This window comes from Rissa tridactyla, chromosome 2 (genome assembly GCF_028500815.1).
Source record: "Rissa tridactyla isolate bRisTri1 chromosome 2, bRisTri1.patW.cur.20221130, whole genome shotgun sequence".
Taxonomy (NCBI): Eukaryota; Metazoa; Chordata; class Aves; order Charadriiformes; family Laridae; genus Rissa; species Rissa tridactyla.
Genome location: NC_071467.1, coordinates 111,840,767 through 111,866,500, shown reverse-complemented (window position 1 = coordinate 111,866,500; position 25,734 = coordinate 111,840,767). Strand labels below are relative to the sequence as shown.

General features: G+C 38.5%; 1 protein-coding gene across 4 annotated transcripts in view; it reads left to right on the top strand.

Moving 5' to 3' along the window:
* SUGCT (succinyl-CoA:glutarate-CoA transferase) overlaps window positions 1-25,734 on the top strand; it is a 333,441-nt gene that overhangs the window by 246,672 nt on the left and 61,035 nt on the right. The window contains exon 13 of one of the 4 annotated variants that reach the window (XM_054190373.1): window positions 22,390-22,573. The exons of the other annotated variants lie outside the window; for them this stretch is intronic. Coding sequence (XP_054046348.1) covers window positions 22,390-22,404 — 15 coding nt within the window. The 3' untranslated portion in view covers window positions 22,405-22,573. Of the gene's footprint in view, window positions 1-22,389; window positions 22,574-25,734 lie in introns of those variants that run through there. 4 annotated transcript variants of the gene reach the window in all.

Below are 25,734 nucleotides of genomic sequence, written 5' to 3'. Positions count from 1 at the left end.
TTATAAAATAAATAGTTAAATGTTCTGTCTATCAGAGCAAAAAAAGCTAAGTTCATATCTTTGCTAACTTCACCTGAAGTGTTTTGAAGTGCTCTCACTATAGACACAATGTACGTAGTGTTCAAAAAAATTCAGCCACAACAACTCCTAATATTAGTGTTTATGGTGTTTGTTCATTTTTCTTTCCAGTATGTTCTGAAAATAAAATATGTTGCAAACAATGCCACAGTGATTTGCGTAACATTTCAATGTTTAGGCAATATAAGGTCTATATAGACTCTGTAATGTTAGGGCTTTTTACCTCCACTTGCTTTGAATAGTGTTATTGCTTCATTTCTACATATTGTATATCCTATTAATGCTCCACACACTTTCCATCATTTTAGCTTTCCTCAACAACTATTCCAAATTGATCAGTTGAAGTTTACGTAGTGTAGCTCAGACATTACGTGTCTATTGCCTATATTTCTCAGTTTTTGTGTTTTGTGTTTGAAAAGGACAAACTGTTTCTCACTCTGATCCTTGTATTTTCATGGTCATCCAGTCACAAAGAAATAGTTTAGAAACGAACTTATAAAGGGAGACATTTCCTGCAAATAGCTGATGAAGGAGAGTCCATTGCAAATCTGGACACAATTAAGATTTTTAAAAATTCAAAGGTGTAATCCAAAGTCACCTAAAATATACATGGTATTATGTTACTTGGAAATAGCCGTGTGGCCTTTTTCTAAGTTAGGGATTAAATACAGGCTAAAGAAGTGCGTGTAAATTAGTGGATCAAAACTGAAATGAAATTTTACAATAGACTAGTAGAATCCTCTCCTACTGTACTGTAGAAAAAAATGCTGTCACTGCCTGTATTCTCTTTTATAGAAATTATTGTGCTGGATTCTTCTCCTTCATGGAAGAGCACTAACAGATTAGTACCTGTGGTATTTAAACAGAATGGTATAGTGATAGATGTTCAAAATAGAATATGTATAACCATGTTTTTATATGTATATACACATATGTACATAACAGAAGTCCATTCTTCCAGCGTAGTTGGCTGTTGCTCATCCAGGAGCTGGTCTGTTGTGGCAGTGGTTATATGATTGATGCGGGTAGGGACTGATAAAGTTGTGTATTGTCTACATGTTGCTGGGACTTGATTCAGTACTATTTCAGCTTGGTGTTCCATGTGACTATTGAAAATAAACCAGGGGAGAATTGATACTTTTGAAACCCTATAAATAATGTTGTTACTAAGAGCATTTGTTAAGTTTTGCAAAGGGCTGCCAACAAAGTCCTTGATTGTGCTAGGTGCTGGATAAACAAAGAGGTGTCGATCATCAGTAGCCAAGGAGCTCACAGTCCAAATAAAGCAGGGGTAGGGCGGGGTAGAGGTATCAGGCAAAAGTGTGTGAACAACGTGATATTTGGGATAAATGTCATTTCCACAGTTCTTGGCTTCTGCAATTGCCCGTACAGTTTGAGGAGTCCAGTGGTGGAGGTACAGTTTCCTGTCACTACGTACTGGGTGTACCTCTCCAGGAAGGACTCAAATAATTTTAGGGCGCTAGTCACACTGCCGAGGTCCAAGATGATGGGAACGGATGTCTGTCCTTTGCCCACTGATGGGTGGAGAATACTCATCTGTCTCCTAGGTGTTGTCAGTTGTGTGTCCTGGCTTGACTCCAGACTATGCTGTGTCTAAAAGGTTAATTTCCATTAGATGAGAATGTCCTTGGCCTTTGACTAGCTTCTCTGTAGACTAGCTCGTGGGAAATTTGATACTGGGCGGTAGTTGGCTAGAACCAATGTATTCAGGGTGGGTTTCCTTTCTGAGGATAAACAGAGCATGTGTATCTCCAGGAATAGGAGTTTAGCATCTTCTGCCAGCACTCAATGCACTTACGGCTATCAAAGCTGGTTCTTTTTATTACAGAGGTTCAATACTCCACGTAAGCAATCTTTTTGTGTTTTCCACCCTATTGGTGACTAATGTACATTTTGAGATGTGGTATTTCAGCTGACTTACCTAGTTGTCTACTTATATGAGTTTGTCCTTCGTTTTACTATCAAGAAACATAGGTTAAAGAATTATGCAACCTATTCCTGCACTCTGCTTTGGTCCTGTAATATCTGTGTATGATGACTTGAAGTTCATGGATGCTGGTACTTTTACTGCAGTTGTATCTCTTTCAGTGTCAGTGAAATCTCTTTTATCTTCATGCATTCTCTTCTTACGGCGGAATCTTTAGTTTTCTTTAAGAAGTACATTTGATAATATTTGCAGCTGAAGTGCAGGTTCTGATTGTTTTTTACAGCTGTTAGGGATGAGAAAGCCTGATTTCTGCTTCAGCCTGTATTCCTGACAACAGTACTTGCAGATTTGCCTTAGTATTTAGGATGCTGTTTAGTTTAGTTTTGTGTTTGATTCATATACGTACTAATACCAAAAAATATGGAAGTTTGGCTCTGAGTTTCACTTAACCCTGGATGGATAGTGAGTCCTTAATTTAACTTAATCCAGCAGGTTTTCAGTAGTAGCTTTCCCTAATCAGTGGAACAGTTGACAACTAGGATTTTCATTGTGATCACAGAAAGCTGTACTGAAGGGACCAGTATTGTACTGGAATTGTAATCTTGCTCTCACATCTTGTATGCGTCAACGCAAATTGACCTGATAAGAGTTGGTTTCTTATAGCTTCTTGTACTAGTGGTGCTTTACATCTGGTAACCCCCGTTTTGGCAGCTGATGATTATCTAGTACAAAGTTAGCACTTCCCTACTGCTACTGTGCTATACCAACCCTGTGTGCAAGGGAGAAGAGATTTGGCAAGATGAAGAGCTGACAACTCAAGGCGAGGGAATTTGTGTCTATCATTATGTGTTTTATGACCACAGATGTTTTTAATTGATAGCACCGTTAGTCATGGTGACAAAATTATCATATTATTGTGCTACTATTATTGCGCTATTGAATAACCCACTTAAGGACAAATACAAAAGCCATATTAATTTTTTCCCAGGATTATAAAATATTACTGTGTCACAGTATGAAAAAGACTCATCACAGATTAAAATTGTACTTTAAATGCTGTCATCAGGTTTGAAAACTGAAAGGACCAAGAATAAGATTTGGATCCCATTCAAGTAATGTTTTGTCATTACACTGAGTCAGGGATCCTGAATCATTTTTCCAAAAGGTTAGGTCTGAGGTCAGTACCCGAGTTATTTTCTCACATGTGCTTTATAATCACCTTCAGTGGAAGTTTGCTTGAATAAGAAGTAAAAGCTGGGAACAGACCTCAGTAAATGTTATCCACCTCAACACAATAGCAAATTTCTTACTGCTTTCTGAGGAAATGGGTTTGAATCTTCTAAAGGACTTGTTCTGGCACGTGCTGGTAGGACTCTTTCTGTTCTGCTTTCTCAAATACGTATGTCAAGGAATGGATTACTGCTGGAGTGAGAATTTCTGGTGTACCAAAATACTACTTCACATATCCCCCATCCTTCAAAAAGGATCCCAGTTTTGAGGACTTAAATTTTTACTGGCTTCAGCTTCAGTGTTCATTATTGTAGCAGTCCCTGTTTGACATGTACTTCACATGATTTTAATCTTCACAGTTGTGGGAGTTCCATTGTAAAAAAGATGCTATTAATGTCCTCCAACCATTGTTCAAACATTACCACCTTAATAAAAAACAAAACAAACCAACTTTTAAATGTTCTCTTGGTGCAGGCAAAGACTTTCTGCCTTTTGCTTTCATTTCAGCCTGTAGGCGAACATTGGTTTTAAAATCTGTCACATAGTCTGATTGATCGCTTTCCAGGAAAACAGGATTCAAGTCATTTTTAAAATAGATTCATAATGGATTAAACAGAGTTGCCACATGAAAAAGAAAATTTTATTCCTTTCTAATGTCAGAGGAGCTGATACGCTCTGTTTAGCAGTAAAACCTCCTAAATAGCTCAAGCATTTGCTAACTAGACAGGCAAAAAACTAGACATAAAACATGAAGAATTTCAGTCCAAGATGTAGTATTCTTATATTCTTCAAATTGCTTTATTAATAAGTGAAGCATATTTAAAAAGCAGGTCTCGGTAGATATATCAGAAGTAAAACCCTCTAGAAATGCAGCATGTAATAGTATTAAGTAAACACTGTGGTGAAAACCTGACTTCATTGAAGTCATTGGAGATTTCGCTGTTGAATTCCAGGGTCCAGAATTTTACACAGTTTTTAAAGTGTAACTTTATGAAGTTACAGTTTTAAATTAAAGCAGGATTGACTCAGTGGTTGGTAGGAAGATACACTGAGTTTCTGTTGAGGATTTTTAATTAATATCTAGAAAAAGAAGTCTTGTCTGTTCCGAGAATAGTCTTAAAGATCATCATTTTACATGGTCTTGGTACACTTGGAGAGTTTTCCTCTTCTAAAATGGCTGAACCATATGCTGTATGTAGTATATATGTATATGTATTTCTCTATAATCTCATCATGCTCAGTTGTGTCATAAAAGTAAAGGAATTGGCCCTCCCAATAGACCTAAAAATGCTTTTAAAAAAAAGGAAGAGATGGAAGTACGGTAATGATTCTCAGTGTCTCATTTGTAGGCTGCTCTAGTTAAAAAGACTAAGAAAATGCTGAGGAACTGCTTTCTGGAAATTAGACCCCTTTAAGGTATCCCATTTTGGATATCAGTTCTCTAACTCAGGTCTGAAAATGTAAGCTGTATATACACATTTTCCAATTACTTTTACTAAAGTAATTATAATACACTGAGCTAAACCAGTTTGCAAAGAATCACTCAAACATTGCAGTTAACATACAGAAAATAATGTTTTCTGCTAATGTCCAGCAGTATTCCCAGCTGTTTGATCAGTTTTTGTATTTAATTATGCCATGGAGTTGTACAGTAAAGGGCAAGAGAAAATTAGTATTTTCCTGTAAGCCACATGTACTTAGCCATTGTTCAAAATAAGTAAGTTAGAGTCTAAGATACAGTGCTTGAAAAAAGGGCCCTGTTTACATAAAACATGATTTAGCAGCCAAATAAATGAGAGAAATTTTTTCAGCGGGACTTGCTTCCAAGTGGGAATGAAGTCCATCTCAAGGACACCATACTTACCCAGGAACCTAGCATCTCTGCCGTGATAGCTTACTCTACCATTTTCTTAGCGTGGGCTGTTTTCCTGAAGTTCATTGATGCCCATTGGTAATTAATGGGCTGAGGTAGGAGTGATTCTGTCACTACCTCAGTGATAACCTAATGTCAGTTAACTGTGCTAGAGGTTGACTTCCAGAAAAACACATTGGGGTAGACTGATTCTGAAGATATTATTACATTCTTTTGCCCTGCACATACTGTGCTCTGCAATGTAGTTGTTGCATTTAGCCTACTAAGAAAATACAGTATAAATAAATGGTGTAGAGTCAGGCAACGACAACAGTTAATTGAAGCTGTAACTGCTTTTGCAGTAATGTTCATATTTTGCAATGCTGCATTGCCCTTTATGTATCCCTTACACTAATGTAAGATGTTGTAATTCCTTTCTTTCAGAACAGGATATGAAAACAGAGCAGATGAATGACACCATATTTGTTCTAACCATTCTTGGATAGCCAGCATTATAATTCTTGAAGGCTTAATGTGGTTCGATAGGTCAAGAAGGAATTACGACGGTAGTTACAGCCGATAGTCTGAACGCTTGTGTGCCTGGCACGAGTTTGGATTCCTGTGCCTTCACAGTTCGACTTCATTTTCTTCTTTGTGAGGGAAATGATTTCAGTTACAGATTTGCTCTTTCAAGTTTTTGCTTAGGGAGTTCACAATATAAATGAGAACTATTCTGTATGTTTTCAGTTTGCTGTGAGAATGAAAACATTGTGGTATTCCGTAGATTGCAGTGCGCACAAATTAAAATCCATTTCTCAACTTTTTCTTCTACTAAATGAAACCCTAATTTTTCTACATGCTTTAAGAATTGTTTCTGAAAACCTATTTTACAAGGACCCATAGTATCATGTCCCTGTTCGAAAGGTAAAATCAAGAGCTTATTCACAGTATTTTCCATGATCTGTTTCCCAGGCTTAGTTTTTCAAATATAGTTTCCTTTAAAAAATACTTTTCTGTCTTGCAGTTCAATTTCCTGTAGTACTGGTTATGTTGAGAATCACAAGCAAAGTATTCTCTGAGAGTTTGTGGATCGTGATGTGCAACCTAAGCTGGGAGGGGTAGAGGAAAAGGAGGGAGGGCGAAGGTTCCTTCCGTTCTTAAAAGTAATTGTCCCGATGTGATGGAAATCGCAGTCACCTGCCTAGCAGTGGAAAATCTTTAGCTATAAGGAAATCTCCAGCAGCATCACTTCATTAGAGTTGTAGCAACCTCAGGCTGGACAGCAGCTTTGATGAGACTGATAAAGGCAGGGTTATTGAAACAACAGAAGGGCTTGGGGGACCATAGTTGTAAACTATACAGATCTTCTGGGTGAAGCTACTGCATAAAAACTGTATGCTCTCGCAAATTGTACTTGGAGCAGATTTGGGACTTAGGAACGTGGAGCTGCGGGTTTTTGCTAGTGCCGGGTAAGTTCAGAGATAATGTCAGGTGGGTTATTCCAGTGCTGTGCGAGTGTAAGTTAGCTCAGATTTCCGCCCCGGGTTTTATTAAACTTTATTCCCGATGTACCAAGAAAACTTGCATTAATCACTACTGGTCTTGTGGGTTACCATGGCTGAATATCTAAAGCAACTGAAGTCTTCGTTACTTGGCACGTTTCAAACCGAACCATTAACTTCCCTCCATCTCAATTGCCCATCTTTAAAATTAGTGGCCTTATATAGCCCTGCAATTCTACGGTTATTTTGTATATGTTTTATAAGGGTCTCCTATCTTCTTTTCCCTAAAATTGTATACAATATGCTGCAAATATAGCGTCTTGTTTGTTTTTTAATTGTAAAAAGGAATTCTTCTTACCATGCAAAATACCAGGCAAGCAAAGATGATAGGTGTTTCTTTTTACCTATATCAGTGCACCTTTCTCCTTTCTTCTCCTAATTATTGCTTAGAAACATCTGGTAACTTTCTAACTAACTGTCAAATTTCTATTTCTGTTTTATTACCCGAACACCTGCATGCCAGCTGAGTATGTACTGACATTCCTGTACATCAGGAGTGTTATTGCCAGCCTGACTTGTAACAAACTTGCAGTGTGATAGCACAGTAAGATTCTACTTACTCCCATGTTATGAATTTACAGCTTAAAAAAGGTCATAAATCCTAGTACTTAAGGTACTGGCTTATTAAAGTACTAGCTTATTAAATCCCTGGTACTTAAACGCACTACAAGTAAGATACAGTATTGAAACCACTGATAAATATATAGTGTTCCTGCTTATCTCCTTTATTCTCTTGATTTCACTTTGTGAAAAGCTACTCTGGCTGCTTTTCTGGATGATTAGCACAGGATAAGCTTAACTCAAAAGATGTTTTTTGAAAATCTCAGAGTGAGCTGAAAAATCCATGTACAAATAGAAAACTTAGTTTAAAAATATGTCAGGCCAGTGGGTTAAGTTTTAACCTCATTGAAATCTTTGGCACTTTCTGGTCAGCTTCGGTGATGCCACAATGTGAACCAAAATCTACAAAGAGGATGAGCCAAATACCACTTTTATCAAGCTAGGAACTTTCTTTTAAATAATAGATGTAACACTGGAAAGAACGTTGCACTAAAATATTCCTAAACCAATTAAAAGATCTAATAATTAAAATCCAAAAAAAGGCCTTGTGTGCTTGTCTCTTTTTTCTAGCTATGTCAGTTGAGCTAATAAAAGATATTGCCTCCCTTTCCAAATCCTGCTGTCTGTAATAATTACCGTTCCATATTCTTCGTTGTTATTCTAAGAGCATGTTATAATCTGAGGCAGTGTTTCTGCCTTTGAGTCTCACTAGGATAATAGAAATCTCTTTTGTTCCAGTCCCCTAGTTTGTCAAATGGGGTCAATAGCATTTCTAATTGAGCTTCACCTGGGTGACTGTTCCACCTGTGTGCTCAGTGGAGATGTTTTTATTATGCCACTGTCCTGCTATTTGACAGGAATCATCCAAGCTATCATCTCGTCACTGCTCTCTGCTAGCTGTACCTTACATATCCTCTTTCTGCAGCTCTCAGCTCCAGCTGCCTCTCTTCAAGACTCCCAGCCCATTCCCACAGTCCTCTGACTATTTTCCTTTCTAATCACCTGTGCCTTTCCCAGCTGGGGCGTTTACGTCAGTTCTGGCAGTCCCTCCTTGGCTGTGTTTGCTGATTCTGGTCTGAATTCTGGTTGTGGGTTTTTTTTTTCCCCTCCCTTGATATCATCTGAAGTCACCCATCTAGAGGCTCCCTAGTGCCTTATTTGTCTTTTTTTTTTTTTTTTTCCATAATTTGCCTTATTTGTCTTTTCTTTGTCTTACTTTCTTCTGCATTATTTGACATCTTGGGTTGTATGACGTGGGGCATTACTAGGAGAAGCAAAACCCATTGAGCAGAAAAAGTGTTAGTGAGATGGGAGATGGTCAAGTCGTGGGTTGTGACAGTAGATTTCAAAAGGGAAAAAGTAGATTGAATACCAAGAGAAGAGCTGTTGAATATCACCCGTTACCCTGTGAATGAAACCATAGGAGACTGAAATGAAACTGGGAAAAATTCAGCATGAACAGCTCTGCAAAGAAACAGACGGGCCTAAGTAAGCGAATGGCCTTGATGGCTGAACAGATTTCTAACGCTTCTCATTCTTGTGATTCCAGGAGAGAGTGATGAAGGGGAAGGTGATAAGCCAGAAGGGCTGTTTTGTGCAGGGAATGAATGATAGAAAATGCAGCACATTCAGCTGCCTGGAATAACCAGAAACGCATATTGGAAAAAATCTTATACAGCAGAGGGTTAAATTTGAGCCTATAATTCTTAGAAAACATGTTAGAATTCATATGAAAAAGCTTTAAGGACTTCATTTTAATTGACCTTGGATACACAGCAGGTCATGGCCTTATGGGGAATTAGAGCCAGAGTGTTCATCGGGGAACAATACAGGTTTAGAAGGTCAAGAGCAGATTCCTAATCATAAGTGCAAATGTTCTCATGTGTGTTTAATATGAACTGGGTAATACTTTGCAACATGTTGGTCTGGAAGAATTTGGAGAGGATGCCTTGATATATAATTTTAAGATTAAATATGATATTTTGAATATGTTTAGTACATTTTAAAATAATGAGAAAAAGTATGATGAAGGGCCAAACATAGCCATAACCGCATGCTTTTTGTAATAATGAGATCAATAAACAGCTGAGGCAGTGACCTTCCCGACGTGTTGTTGAAAATTTAATTGTGAAGACATGGGTTCTAACTAACTTGTTTTACCAAAACAGGAAGGAGGAGTGGGTGCAAAGAGTTTCCCACGTTAAATTTAGGAACAGTCAAAATAAAACAAATGCTAAAATTATCCAATTTACCCCAGGCTTTGTGAGGAAGAATGGGCAAGTAATTGTCAATTATGGAGTGGGATTGGAATGCAGGTTGTAGAGGGATAATTAATTGAGAGATATTTAATTTTGATTAGCGTGGCTTGAAAAAGTGCCATCTGAAGTGGTTTTCAGGACTGCAGGGTGGTCTGCTGCAGAGGGGCAAGGGACTGGCATGCAGCGCTAATGGGGCTATGAAATAGATAAGAATCTGCCACGTTACTGAAAATAAAATAAAGGATTAAGGAAGAAAAAAAGGATAGTCTTACGATCAAGAGTTAGGTCTCTGTACCAGGAAACCTGGGGTCGTTCCCAGCTTGTGCCATACAGTTCGTGTGTGGCCTCTGGGGTGGAGTTGAGGGCTGGATTGCAATACACTCCAGGGGCATTCTTGCAGGGTATAAAGCAGCTCCCCTACCAGGATGATGTTATTAGTGTTCCCTTCATCACTGTTCTAGGTTGGGCATCAGAGGAAAGGGGAATAGAAGGGGATTTAGTGGGTTTGTGACTGGTGCTTCCCTTCTTTCAAATTCAGTAGGTGGAGTTGAGCTGGGAAGAGGTCGGGCTCATCTTTGCTGTTTTTCCACTCTGCATTTTGACCCACCACCTCGGTTAAAGGGCTGCCGGGAGGCAGCTGTGATTCAGCTAGTGCCATTGCTCTTTCCCAGGGTTTCTGTAAAGCAGCACACGTGGCAGCTCATTCTTCTCGTTCATATCCCTTCATTTCACTGTCTCCTCATAACCCAGTGAAATATTTGGAAAGGGTAATGCTTACGTTATCTGAGGTGTGTTTATCTAATGCAAAGAATATTGAGATCTTTGGGCAAGAAAGACAAAGTACAATTATTAGTTTGCTTAAAATAAACAAATATTTCATTTAATTGAGAGACTGATTTTCATCTTGTTTTCATTTTGGTTAATTTATGAATTTGGGAACTGAGACTTTGAGGAAGGGATATACCGTCTTCCCCCTATGTTCCCTCAGCAGAGATTTTAGAACTTCTTAGAGCAGGGGTCTAAAATGGAAAATGTGGTTGCTGTGAAGAGGCATCATTAGTGCAGTATGTGGAAGCAGGCTGCCTACCTTCCTGCACGAACCGTTTTACCGCAAACAGATTCCTGTTCTGACACACAGCTTTCAGCAAAATCAGCCAACAACTGTTAGCCAGACATGAGTGTCTTTGGCATTCAACAAATTACTTGCACATCAGACAGTGCTGATTACTACCGGAAAACAGTATAAATATCACATTTTATATTACACTTGTAAAATTGATTCTTTCCCCCTTTGCTGAGTTAGTATGCCAGAAGCTTTGTTAATTGTGTGATGGAGTTCAAGGAAGTAATTCTGGCTACAAAATTACAAACAAACAAAAGAAGAATATGTGTGTCATTATAACGTTCTTTGCCTGATTCCGTTTTCACTATCACCTGTTTGTGTTGTTGCAACCCCTTTGTCCAAGCAGATTTTTAATTTCTTTTGCATTCCGACTTCTGTATTGATTAAATATGAATCAAATTTAGCATTATACATTTGTCTATATTCTACCTTTTTATAGTCTTTTCAAAAGATGTTCATAGATTTGTTAATCAAATGACATTAAGTACCTAATCTTTATAAAGTATTTCAGTGTTTTCATTTGAGTAGCACTTACAAGGAGAGTCCTTTGAAAAGTTCAAATGCATAGTAGATTTGTCAGATGATGGTATTTTTCAACCTGAACTGTTTGGTAAATCTTTGAATAGATTAATCTGAAAAACTAAGCATAGTATTTCTTTGCAGCCATTTAGAATGCGACAGTTGACAAGTTTTTTGATCTTTTGCCTCAAAGTAACATTTTGAGACAAAGTTCATTTACACTTTGTCGGAACATGAATATCAGTACTTGGTTTCCAATTGAAACGAACACTTCACTTAACCCCAGAATTTATTCGTTTTATTCTTTTGGCTTGAACTATGATTTGAAAAAGGAACTGTTTGCAGAAGGATAACATTGTTAAAAACACTACTTCTAGAAGACTTCAAAATCTCCACAATTCCTGGTTAGAAAAACCAGAATTTAACTCTACTGATTTTAAAACCTGTGCTCTGAAAATACAAGCTTAGTTCCAATTGCACGTGTGGATGGCATAACTACTACGAGTTCCCAGGAACATCGTGCACGGCTAAAGTTGCTTGCGTTATTAGAAGCGTTGGAGCGATTAAGTCTCTTGAGCTTTTGTGTCTACTTAGAATGGCAACAGAGGTTTTGTAGCTGCACAATGCCTGAAAGAACATACTCCAGTATTTCTCTAAGCGCAACTGTATAAAATATCACGTATTGTTGTTTGAAGTAATTAGGATTTGAATTTAGCTCAAAACAACAACAACAAAAAAGGTTGAGGGGTATGACACCATAAATCTTGATGCTGGATGTTCTTGTGTTCTTTTCCTCATGACATCCAGTGGTACTTATGCAGGATTGAGCCTGCTGGAAATTCTTGAAGGTCGAAAAAGAGGAAAGAAAAGGAGAGGCAGCCATTTTGATGAATCAAGTAGATTTCAAGAAGGACCACTATAGATAAAATTGTTCTGAACCCAGAACAGAAATAAAGAAAACAAATTGAAAATTAAATATAAATGACATCAGGCTATATGTTTGTCCTTCCTTCCTTCCTACTTTTCTTACTAGTTATAAAACTACCAGGAAAATTCACACTTTTGGAAGGGACTGAGGGTTATGTACAATAGCATATGAACAATCAGGTAAAAGATCATTGCAGCTGACAAAATCAACATCCTGACGCAGATTTGTTCAAGTTTGTAGTTGAAAGCATGAGACACGGGAAAGGTACAACATCTTCCACCGCTTCAAGACTCAAGCCCTCCTTTAACGCTGCTTCTCTGCTTTTGAAAGGAAAAGCTTCTGAATTCCTGAAGTAAGACACATCTTAAACCATATGAACCACTTTCCGTGCTGACAGAATTTAGTTAAAGCTCATTATGTAAAAAGGTGCTATAAGGAAACTTTATAGAGTGAATGCTCTTTATAAACTCGAAGCTAAGGTTCAGCCAGTTTCCATTTAATCCTCCAGTATTGCCTGCAGCAGTCAAGTAAATTTCATAACAGACTCCCTCCCCCCAAATGAAAACCATGTGCCTGCTTCATTTTTTACTCCTTTCCTAGTTCCCCCATTCAAACCTCTCCTCTGTGCTATAAAGAACCTTGCAAGAATTCATAGAATTAAAATAGCAGCGTTAATTCTGGCTGTTATTAATTAGGCCACATTAGCACAAGTACTGTCCTTCCTAAACAAGCTGAATTACAGGCAAAATGACATGGGTGTATGGCAATGGAAAGTGTTAAAAATCATTTATGTACATTCTCTATTCACGGAGCTTCAAAAATTGCATTAGGATTTTCTTTCTCCGTAGTGAAATTAGCTTGAGTAGAGAAGCAACTATAGGCAAAGCAGTGTGATTTAATAAGTACTCGGCTAAATTGGTCTAGGGCAAGAAGAGAAGTCTTGGTTTTGTGCTTTTTCTTACAGAATACTTGAGTGCCACCATTTTTAGAAATATTTTATTCATTTCATATTGTGCAAGTAATTTCAGTGGTTTTTTTTTTTTTTTCTGATTTATGTCATTGGAGACTTCTTCTCTAGGAGGAAACATTTCTGGAACAACCGTAGACTTTCTTCATTACCTTAGCGTGCCAACACATAAAACTGACTACCGGCAGGCATTAGCAAGCAGGAGTCATGGGGACGTCTGCCCTTCCTCTAGGTCCTTGTTCTGTCCCTCAGAGAGTGCCACCACTGGCAGTCGACCTACTAATTTCAGTGCTGCAGAACGACACAGACGTTTTGTTGACTCCTCAGATTGCTGAGGGAACAGCTACCATTTTTCTCAGAATGATGGCTCTACTAATCCCTTTTCAAGACTTAAACGCAACTTTAAAATACATTGTACATAAAACTACGTATCTGAAACTCTGCATACGAGTAAAAACGATTAAGTGTATAAAAGTCTCAAGAAATTTTTAAGAGCAGTCCAGAAACAACTTTATGTATGCTAGAACCCATTAATCCGCAAGAATATTTAAACATGATGGAATTGAGCTTTTCCACTCAGATTGCCAACACATCCTGATGAGAAAGCAACTCTCACGTTTGTCTTTCATTATGACCACAGTTTAAAATGAGATTGTGGCTCCACTAAAAAGTTTAGCTGTGTCCTTCATGCCGTGAGGACTATGCCCCTAATGCTCTGTCTGCTGTCAGATCTGTAGTGGCAGTTAGGAGGAAGACTCTTGCATCATCATCAGGTAAAACTAAAAAGAATTCATACTCTGAGATGTCAGAGCAAAGAAGCAGAAGATAGGATTGTGAAGCATTTAGGGTTTCTCTAGCCATATTCAAAGATTAAGAGAAATCTTAAAAATAGAACATCAAATTCTGAAACTTCCATTCAGTGTCACAATAAATGAAAGTTAAAGCTAATAAGGATAGAGAATTTAGTTTACATTTTTGATTGGAACTCGTTTTTTTAATTTATAAATGTGAATTGTGCTATTGAATTTTTGAAACATAGCTTTAGTCCTTTGTATTCTTTTTCTTCCTTGATAACACTATTAATAGTAATTTTAATTTTTGTTTTCTAGACTTCTGTCTTTGCATGTGTTAGTGTTTTGTTAATCCTTGTGATGATTTTGGGAAGCATTTTAAACACATATTTACAAAGTTAAAGGGAGAACTAACAGATCTCTATTGTCATTTGATCACAACTGTCAAATTTTAACATATGGTTTTCATGTTGTTCTCAAATTCGTTTAAAAATCTTGGCATTAATTAGCAAAAGAAGCAAAATACACTTCTGAAGACATCTCAGTACTGCACAGTAATATGAGGATGATGAACTATTGTGTGTAGTGTTTTACTATATAAACATTAATTTCAAAATATAGCAATAACATTTTACTGGATCATAATCCATCAAAAGCAATACTATTTGGTGAATATGAAAAATAAAACTGTACCATTTCTGATGTATGAAAAGAAGAAAGAGCCTTTTTAGCCTTTAAATCGATTCCTCTTAGAAATTTGCTATGAGAACAAGAACTGGACTATGATGAGGTTCTTGAAGGGTTTCTGTGTTCTCTCTATTTGCAGTCTCAAATGATTCTGTGATTACACATATTTTCTAAGGTGAAATAGCTGGTTTTAAAGTACTAAAATCTGTTCAGGCATGTTATTTTAATTGGAATTTGAAAGACCAATTGTTTCTGGACTTAATACCAGTTTCAAACTCTGACAGCTTTTGCAAACAGAAAAGTACGAGTAATTCAGGGGAAAGATGCAGGCAGCTAGCTTCAATGACAGAAGCCCATTAGTCTAACATCACTAGCCTAGCAGTAGAAAGAAAAACATGCCTACATGCCTGAAGGATGCCTTTCACTTGTCGCTTAGAACTTATACCTAAATAGATACATGATAATGAACAAAATGTATTTACTACTTGAGTTTTCCAGGAGACAACTATGAATGTCTGTCTGGGATTCATCATTAACAGGCTAAAACGCAAAACCTGACTGAACAACAGTAGCCCAGCACGTTTTGGGTTTTGCTCTGACTCCTGTTTGCGTCAATGGAAGCAGGATCTGTTGTCTTGCTAGCTAATCAACATCCAACCCCAGGTTACATTACACAGCACCTTGTCCAGGTCCCCAGTTACGTCCTTCTTCTTGTAAAATTATTCCTACTTAATTACAGCAAACCTTTAAGCAACGGCGGGTGCATTTCCTTTAGCATTTTAGAGCTTTTGAAGCAAATGTACAGTTACCATGCGTTGGTTCACGTTGTGGAGCTACCTCAGAGAGAGCAGATTGGATTTCTAGCTCATTTGCATTTCTCCCATAATAAATTGCAATCAAACCTACAATTTAGTAATCAAACACAAGGTAAATATAAGCTAAATATTTTGTAGCTACATCTGGGTATCAGTTATGTAAGTAGAACTTTTAAGATTTTTTTTTTTTTTTTTTTTTTTGGGGTGCCATGTTCCTTAAATTTGAAAATTGTCCCAGCTTAGCATAGTTTGCCTTCACAAAGTCCCGCAAAGACTTCATTGCCTTGAATGGCTGAGCAATAATAATAACAAAAAAGCAAGCATCAGGCTTAGGACAGCTCTGCTGTCTTTGATGTTGTCTTCATGAGTGATGTGTTTATGCAAGACAAATAAGTAAGCTATCTCCATGAGCCCCACTTGAAAAAACTCCAGGTTTGTTCTGGAGAATGGAGTATCTCTTCTGTCTTCAAGTATGCGTTGATGGATTAAGGGAGAATGCAGGCAGGCCCTAACTGACAACTGCCTGTAAGCAAAGAGGCTTGACTAAAGGTGGAGCGTTTGTCAGTGCTGAAAGGGAAAACTGGATTATATACACATCTGATCTGTCCTTTTGTACCTTACACACTTACCACTTATTCAGGTCACATTTTCTGAACGCATTACTGGTTTTTCCTTCAACCCACCGAGTATTGACTCTAAACCTTTGAATATTTTGTTATGCGCAAAGAGAAAGGAACTGATAAGGAGCATCTGTGTCAATGGATATATGGGAGCAGTGACAGTGAATTTCAGCAGTACTGCGGATTTTATTATATAGTGCAAATTCATTTTGGCAGTCTGTCTCACCTCTGCTGCTGCAAATCAGAAGGTAGATGACTTATGTCCTCAGACTGAAATTAGCCCAATACCACATCCCTTCTGTATCTTTCAGTGTTCCGTGTGCCTTTTATTCTTCTGAAAAATTGTGGAAATGTTATTTCTCACATTTTGCAGATGAGGAACTGATGTACGCCATCCTGAATACATCTCAGTTAAAACTAAGCATGTAAGTGAGATTTTTGAGGTAGCTACATTCTTATTCTAAGATTACTCCATGGTTAATGGAGTAATATCATAATCACAGTAATAACAATCATAGTCAAATATCCGAACGATAATCACCCTCTGAAGTGTCTTCTCTCTGTTGCTTATAACGAGGCAATTAGATTACCATCTTGCGATCCTCAGTCAAGTGTCTAATGGTAGTTGAGGTGAATGTGGGTCAAAAGGTTAATCTCCCAAATCATTCCATACATGCATGGCAGAGCAAGAAATCCCACAACGTCAGTTCATTTTTCAGTGAGAAATCCGTTCTTTGACTGTCTTCACTAATTCACCAGGTTACATATTCCATTGCAGTTCCTATCAGTAGTAACTGTGAATTAATTTTATGTGGCAACCTTGTTTCATTCATTTCTGGTTTCCTGTAATTGGAGGATGGGTTGAATGCAGGGAACAGTAGTTATCTTTCAAAAAGCAACTTTCAGTTGAATGCTGGCAGCTGTAGCGTCTTCAGGAGACTAAAGAATACATGAACACAAAGACAGAACTTTCTGGTTCTTCCAAAAGAATGCTTCAAATATAAGATTGAAGTAAAGGGTGGGGAGATGTTGGAATCATATTTTTTTGTTATTTATCTTAACTAAATAATGATGTTGGATGAGTGAGAAAACGCTTGCAGGTATACAAATTCAGTTCTGAAGAAAAAGGAAAAGCTGTCGAACTGAAGCCAATTTATATCTATTTATGTGGAAATTAAGCTAGAATTTTTACGGGAATGGATTTCCAGTAGGTCTCTGACATGACCTGATCCTCATGGGAAATACAAAGATATTGGGCTTTTACGTAATCACAGAACCTAGATACTAGAGTTGGATCACATCACTGAAAAATCCTTCTGTCTTCTGAAAAGCCAGAGTTGTTCTATGTAGTGGGTTTTCTAATGTTTTTACTTAATTTAGTTTTAAAATTTCTGTCCATCTAAAAGCATAGGTACATCTTAGCAGCACGAAGTTAAAATGTTGCTTATGTTTATGTTTTTCCTATTTAATTCTCATGTTTTTACGTACCAGTGCATCACCCTAACTTGTTGGTCCCCATCTCCAATTGCTGTTGCTACTGCTTAAATATTTAAATGGTAATTTTTTCCATGACTTGAATGCATCCAGAGAAGACAACAGGGCTGGTGAAGGGGATGGAAGGCAGGTCCTCTGAGGACCAGCTGAGGACTCTGGGTTTGTCTGGTTTGGAGAGAAGGAGACTGAGGTGCAACCTCATTGCTCTCTACAGCTTCCTCAGGAGGAGTGGAGAGGTGCTGATCTCTTCTCCCCGGGATCCAGTGCCAGGAGACGTGGAAATGGCTCAAAGCTGTGTCTGTCAGGGGAGGCTCAGACTTGACATGAGGAAACATTTCTTTACTGAGAGGGTGGTCGAACCCTGGAATGTGTTTCCTGGAGAGGTGGTTGGTGCTGTCCCCTCTCTGTATCAGAGCTCACATCCATGAGGCTACCTTGGGCTGCCTGATCCTCTGAGCTGAAGGACCATGACGGTGTGAACGATGATCTTCTATTTGTGGAGACTGATGCTGAAATTCTAATGGACCAGTTGTATCAGCTGAATAAGTCCATGGGGCCTGACGGGATTCATCCCGAGTACTGAAGGAGCTAGCAGATATTACAGCAGGACCCCTTTCAATATTGTACCAAAAGTCTTGGGAGTCGGGGGAGACCCCTGCTGACTGAACGCTAACCAATGTTATCCCACTTTACAAGAAGGGGATGAGGGAAAACTCAGGAAACTACAGACCTGTTCGTCTAACCTCAGTTCCTGGAAAAATTATGGAGAAGATCATGCTGGGTGCTATTGAAGGCATTTAAAATACAATGCAATCATCAGACAGAGTCAACATGGATTCACAAAGGGAAAGCCCTGTTTAACTAACTAATTTAGTATCCTTCTGCAATAGGGTCACCCACCTAGTGGATGAAGGGAAGCTGGTGTATGTAGCTTTTCTGGCCTTTAGTAAAGCTTTTGGTACTGTTCCAGCATCCTTCTGGACAAGTTGTCCAACTGTGGGGTGAGCAGGTACACAGTGTGCTGGGTGAAGAATTGGCTGAACAACAGGGCTCAAAAGGTTGCTGCAAATGGGGCTACATCAGGCTGGTGACCAGTCACCAGCAGTGTTCCTCAGGGCTCATTTCTTGGGACAGTTCTGTTCAATCCTTTTATCAATGATCTGGATGTCAGAATTGAATGCATGGTTAGTAAGTTTGCTGATGATACTAAACTGGGAGGTGCTGTTGACTCTCTTGAGGGGCAAGAGGCCTTGCAGAGGAATCTATATACATTGGGCAGTCATCAATGCATTGGGCAATCATCAATGACATGAAATTGAACAAGAACAAATGCACTCGGGATGGAGTAACTCTGGACACAAGTCTAAATTGGGAGAGGAGCAATTGGAGGGTAGCCCTGCAGAAAGATGTCTGGAGGTGCTGGTTGACAGGAGGCTCAACAAGAGTCAACAGTGTGCCCTGGCAGCCAAGAGGGCAAACCACATCCTGGGGTGCATCAAACACAGTGTAACCAGCTGTTGAAAAGAGGTGATTACCCTGCTGTATTTAGTGTTGGTGCAGCCTCACCTTGAGTATAGCGTGCGGTTCTGGGTCCCACAACTTAAGAAGCATGTTAAGGTACTTCAACACATCTGAGGAGGGCACCAAAGCTGGTGAAGGGACTGGAAGGCATGTCTTCTGAGGAGTGTCTGAGGACTCAGGGTTTGTGTAGATTGGAGGGAAGGAGGCTGAGGGGTGACCTCACTGCTCTCTGCAGCCTCCTGAGGAGGGGAAGGGGAGAGAGAGGTGCTGGTCTCTTCTCCCCGGGATCCAGTGCCAGGATGCATGGGAATGGCTCAAAGCCATCATGGGAGGTTTGGACTTGACATGAGGAAACATTTCTTTACTGAGAGGGTGGTCAAACCCTGGAACATGTTTCCTGGAGAGGGGTTGCCTGCCAGTGCTTAAGGGGCATTTGGACCTTAAGGTCCAAGAGCCCTAAAGGGCCTTTAATACCCTAACTTTTGGTCAGCCCTGAATTGGTGAGGCAGTTGGACTAGATGATCATTGTAGGTCCCTTCCAATTGAACTATTCTATTCTTATTCTATCGTAAGACTCTTATTTAACATAGAAAAAAGTAGTCACCTCTTTTGGTCTTCTCTTTATTGTAAGTTAATTTTTTTGACCTCTGATCCACATTTTTTGTTCAGTACTTTGTTTTCTGGTTGTCTCAAAACCCATATAATGCAAGATTGGAAGGCATAATATTAAAGAAACACTTCTAAAAGTTACTCAGGCTCTTCTAGGTTTTGGACTGAAAGCCTACTTCCGTTCTGATTTTATCTCGACGTTCATGTGCATCTGTTAAAGAACAAAAGGCCTTTTACCACCTGCCTTTTGAATATCTCCTTCAAGCTCTGCATTTTGTTCACCTCAGTTAAGGAGACTAGTGGGGAAAAAACATTTAGGCAAGTTAAAAACCTGAACAAAGAGGTATATGGAACAATTAATTATAACACAAGGAAAGTCTAGTTTTATGCACTCCACTGTATGTAAGGTATATATATATTTATAAGATACAAGGGGAAATGATGCTTTCTCTTTAAAAAGTATCCTGTGATGTGCACTTTTAAGATATGATTTACAGTTATGTAACACCTGCATTGTTGTACAATATTGTTTTCTAACTAGCTTAACATATCAAACATTACAGTACTCTTTCTTCCAGTGTAAAATACCAAGTATTTTTTAGTGTTGAAATGTCCCAACTGATGTCTTGAAAAGCAGGCGATCATTTGGATAAATGAAAATAATTTCAGAGTATAGTCACATGATGATAGTAGTGGGCTGGTTTCATTCACCAGCCCAATCACATTCAATTTTATTGCTACAGCATTCTCTAATGACCTTTTTTTATCCAGTTGTATAGCAGACACTTGCTTTGATACTCAAGTGGGATTATGCACACAAACTTCTTGTGGCCTGCATGGAATACTAAGGAATTGCAGGGTCACCTCTGTACATTTTCTATAGTTTGGTTGCCCTTCATTCTAATTGTCTGCTTAAATAGCACTAGTTAGAATGAAAGGTCTTATACAAAGGGAATATTCAGAGTAGTGTTTATGGCTTGACACAAGAGATTTCTTCTGGCAAATGTTAATTACTGTGCAACGTGCTTCAAATAAACTCAGATAGAGTGAAGTGTTGCAAACTGATGGTATTGTGAAGGCCCTGACATGCTTCAGTATGTAGACATGTACAAATTGCATTTCTAATTACACTGAACATCTGCTTAGATTTAAATTTTTGGAAAAGATGCTCTTCCGTCACGAGAGATTACTGTCAGTTCTGCTTTTAATGCTATGAAATCCTAGTATTAACTTCTGTAATATTGCATAACAGGTACGGCTGCTGCGGTAGAAGAAACCCTCAACAGGAGGTTGAGCAGTTAAAGTTGGATATAACTTTCAGAATAGTTCAGAAAATTTGAAGATAGGAATTTGCCCAGGTGAACTATTTCATGCCTTTGTTCATGCGAACTGGTGTAAAATTTTAAGCGGAAAAAACAGTCTTTAGTATTTTCCTTTTCCCGCCCCCCATAGCTTCTGTAACAATGTGTTTCACCAGCTATGTGCTCTAATCAACTGGTCTGTAAAAGGTATGAAGCTGTTTTTCTGGAGAGCATGTGAGAGCTTTTATTTCTGTATAGACACTGTAAACTCTCCAGATTTCTGGTAATGATTGTGCTGGCAAGAGAGATGAAGAGAGCATGTCATAAGGGACTGATAGGGCTTATATTCAGCATGTAGCTTCCTGAATATAAGTTTTCAGGGATAACGTTCATGATAATTCCCCATGGAGTCGCTGATCATTCAGTTTATTGAGGCTTAGCCCTGGTACCTGCTTTCCGAAGTATTTTTGCTGGGAACCTGACAGGGCAAAACGAAGTTCAGGCTTCTTATATGCTAGGTCTGACCACAAATGGGATCATAATGTGGAAGATCAGTGCAGAAATGCAAATTTAATGCTTTATTAGGTTCTCTATGTTTTTAGGGGTATATCTGGAACTTACTAACTTTCTAACATTTCTGTGGCTTAAGGAAATGAACAGTGCTTTCCTAAGATTGGTGCCCATTAAGTAGCTGATGTGTATTTTCCAGCCGAATGACATTCCATTATGGGAACATCAATAAAATGTTTAGTTTAATAGCCAGTGACATTACTGCAGGCTGTTGTTAAATCTGTACATTAGCACTCAAAACTGCGATATTTCTGTTGTTTTATAAATTTAGGTCCTGTATTTTCATTGTTCAGGTCAATGGCATAAGATCATTAACTTCAAAACAAAAGAAATCTGGAAGCACTGCAAAGTTCATAGGAAGCATTGTATTTAAAAACATGTTTTGGTTTTTGCTCACAGTTACATATACAGTATTCAAATACTAATTGCTTTTTTCATTAAATTCTCACAAAGCGTCTAATGCATGCTATTGACTAAGTAACTGTGAAACATCGTCTTTTCAAATTTTTTAAATTTTTTTTTCAACGAGGATAGTTTCTGAAAGAAATTACCTATTTCATGTACACACTCATAGCTCTGAAATACCTGCCTGGCTTTGGATTTCTTCTTGCCTTACTGCATCTTGGAGAGAAATTTTATGGTTGGGTAATAAAACTGATGAAATGAAATGTTAATGATGGAAAAGTGGATGAAAAATAGTTAAGTACTGAACTGCTAGAAAGGAGCGGAAGATACTGATACATAGTGGGAGCTTATTTTCCACCTCGGTGTGCTTCTCCATACACCTCTTGCAAGTAGCACTCTTGAATCCCAACTCCTTGGTGTATGCACGGTTAGGAGTTCTGTTTGTTAAATGCTTTTGTTACAAAGGCCGGTATTAATGGGGCAGAGTATAAATCATGAAAGAACTCATGTGCCAGAGTTTCTGTTGATGAAAGTTCCTTTGACTTCCCAGGACATAAATCACTGAGGAAGAAGAACCCAACACTCAAACTGAACAGCATCAATACTGTTTACCAGTGTAGCCTGCCTGTGTTTCTCCGCAGCGCTCCTTTGACCTCAGTCAAAATGCTGTAGTTCACACCACAGTCACAGTTCCCTTTCTAAAGGGCTACAAAGGTCAGTGCAAGAGTATGCAGGAATAAACCGCTTATGAGGAGGGATGTAGTGAATCTCTGCCTGCAGCAGGCTAAGGGTCTGCAGGGAGATACTCCCATCTGGATGTACTTTACAACACTAAGCAGGTGCCAATGTTAAGTGGCATTCCTCTGTGGATGAGCAAGTTTTGCAGGCCTGGGAAGGGGTAAGTACTCTGAGCTGACAGACTAGCTCTAACAAAACAATGAATGATGTATAAATAAACCGCAACACTTACATGGCAGGTGAAAGATGGATGGAGTACTTAAAAGAAGGCTCTTGGGAACTCAGTGTGGCGTGCAAGATTGGAAAACCTATACTGATTATGTACTTTGTACTGGGAGAAACAGGTGAGGTCCCCAAGGACCGTCAGAAACCAAGTGATATATTAACATGATGGTACAGTGCTGCTGTTAATGGTTCCTTTGCTTACTATTAGCCCAGCAGTAAGTTTGTGAGTATTTGAGGATTCCTGACTATTGAGATTTCTTTTCCTTCTATAAATGTATTCTTGCCATAACATGCATGCCTATCTGAGAAAACACATGATGTCTATAACAGAACTATTAGAAGTGTTCTTACTATTCAATATTGTTAAAGATTGCACGTTTTGAAATAACTGTTCTATGTGTTGGACCAACACCTCAGTACATTTTTCAGTCCAGAGTTGTAACTGCCTGTGACTTATTCCTATACCACGTGGCAAAAAGGTACTTCTGAAAAATCTCAGTTGTACAAAGCTGCCACCAGAGTTTTCTCTTCATCATCACCAGCTCCGTAGGCAAATCTGGATATGATCCCTGAATATAATGAGCATATGAAATATCTACAGAATTATTATGAGAACGATGGCAGTCGAAAGGTTCTCAGTATTTCCTCCCCACCAGTCTCCCACTTACGGTACACTGTGCTTGAAGACGTGGTGGTCCTAGCTTATTGCCACTGTAGGAATACAGTTACTTTCTTTTGCATTTCCAGGTTAGTTTCCACAAAGGAAAACATCTGGAAACTTATTTTGTTTTTGTTTAATATGAGAGATAAGTCACAATGAAATAAAATAAAATTAAAGCCTTTCATGTGACATTCTTGACACCAAAATACTATAAGCCACATACAATCCAGGACACTTCTCTTCATTTTCACATTCACTTGCATTTTTAAAAGTTACTTGTAGTTTGGTTTGTCCATGCTTTTTGATCAGAGAAACTGCAAACATAATATTTAAATGCCGAATATAGTATTTGTAATAATCTAAAGTAGGAAAAATACTATTGAAAACCAGTGATTTGCCACATCATTGCTAGCAGTAAATTACCGGCGACTCTGACTGAAAGAAGCAAAACCAGTCAGCGTTTCAGCCTGTTGCAGTAATAAAATCAATCTGTTTCTGCAGCACCTTCCAGGTGATCGGTGTGGAGTTATCGGTGTTGCAGATGAAAGGTATGCCACAGCTGGAGACGGACTCTTTGATCCCGGAGCCAGTGCTTTGAATACAGCCACACCCCATCTTGCTGTCAGGATGAGCCAGGTCTCATGTCCAACTAGCAGTACAGCCAACCACCTTTGCTTAAATATTTCTGTGAATGCAGGATTTACACATTCAAACCCACCAGAAATGTGGTTTTACAATCATATTTCGGTTCTCAGGAAAAAAAAAAAACACATGTGAAAAGTATATGTATTTTTTAACCAATAAGGACAGATTCTCTCCTCTGCCATGTTTCCAGACTGATGGTGCAAGAGGTTGTCAGGGAGCTGCACTTGGGCACCTGAGGGAAGGGGCCTGATTTTTGAGCACCCAAAAGCCCCCTGAAGTCAGGGTCAGGTCCACAACCTTGAAAATCGGAGAATTTATGCAGTTAATTACAGACTTGTGTCTTTGCATTTTTTTTTATACTTTGGCCTGAGTTATAAACCTTTGTTCTCTTAAACTCCCTGCTATTCATAATAAATACTAATTATACCATGTGCTGATAAACCCCTCTGAAATACTTGCTTCTCCACAAGAGTTAAAAAAATGATTATTTGCTGGAATATGGTCTGCTATTAGAATAAATGTACCTTCTTTTACTCTCATTATTTTCCAATACATCTGATGAAAACATTTGAGATTTATATAGACGTATTTAGCAGCTGTCTCGTATTTACCTAGACTGTGAGGTATAAATTGAATTTAGTACTTTTTCTCAAGAGCAAGTATGTGTTTGATGATTAGACAATGGCAAAGGTGTTTCTGCTCTGTCACAAGTGGTTTTCATTGTTTAATATTTTTTGGATTGTTTAATGTCTCTTTCTTGTGTGCATTATACTGTGGCTGATTTAGCAAATGCATACAAAACCTATACATATCTGTATACCAACATGAGATGTGTAAGAGAAAAACTAGGTGACTTGAAATTCTTGGCAAAGAAAGAGGATCTTAACATAGTGCTAAGGGAAGTAAAACATTAATATGAGAACTAATCGTAAGTATCAGGGTCATATCTTCAGTTATTGAATCTGAAAGATGATTTAGGAAATCGAATTACTAAAGCCATTAATTGCCTGGTTCATGTTGGCCACAAAAACAATTCGCTGAGTAGATTCTCAGGGGGGAAGAGTGTGAGGCCAGAACTTGAAGAACAGACTTGCACAAGGTGCCTGAGAGGAGCTCACTGTGGTGGATATATTCTGTGCCAGTATTAGGAACTACTGAAAGAGTCCTAGAAACTTATCCAGGAAACCTGGTGAAGTTTTGGTATCTTTATGCTCACTTCTGAACTGCTTTTAGTCTAATGTGCAGGTTTCATAATTTAAGATTTTTGGTATTTCAGTTAATGGATGACAAGAAGTAGGATTTCCATTGGGATACTCGCACAGAGCTTTGGAGGAGGAAGAACCTCTGTGGAAGGGGTTGTCTAGCACCGTAGTAAAAATGGATTGCTGGTGTAGGAAATTAATGAGTGTGGTTACTCATACAGGAGTTGAGGAAAAGCTGACAAATGAGGGCTCTCACCATTTAAAGACATCTGCTAATGATGTCAGTCATACAAAAGGCGTAAGGGACAAGAATGAAATGTGCAGCAAAACTGAAGGAGGGACAACTGAGAAATTCTGGAAAGCTAATACAGTGTCAAACTCAAGAGTTAAATAAAAAACGACGTGGCCAACTCCCTGCTTCCCC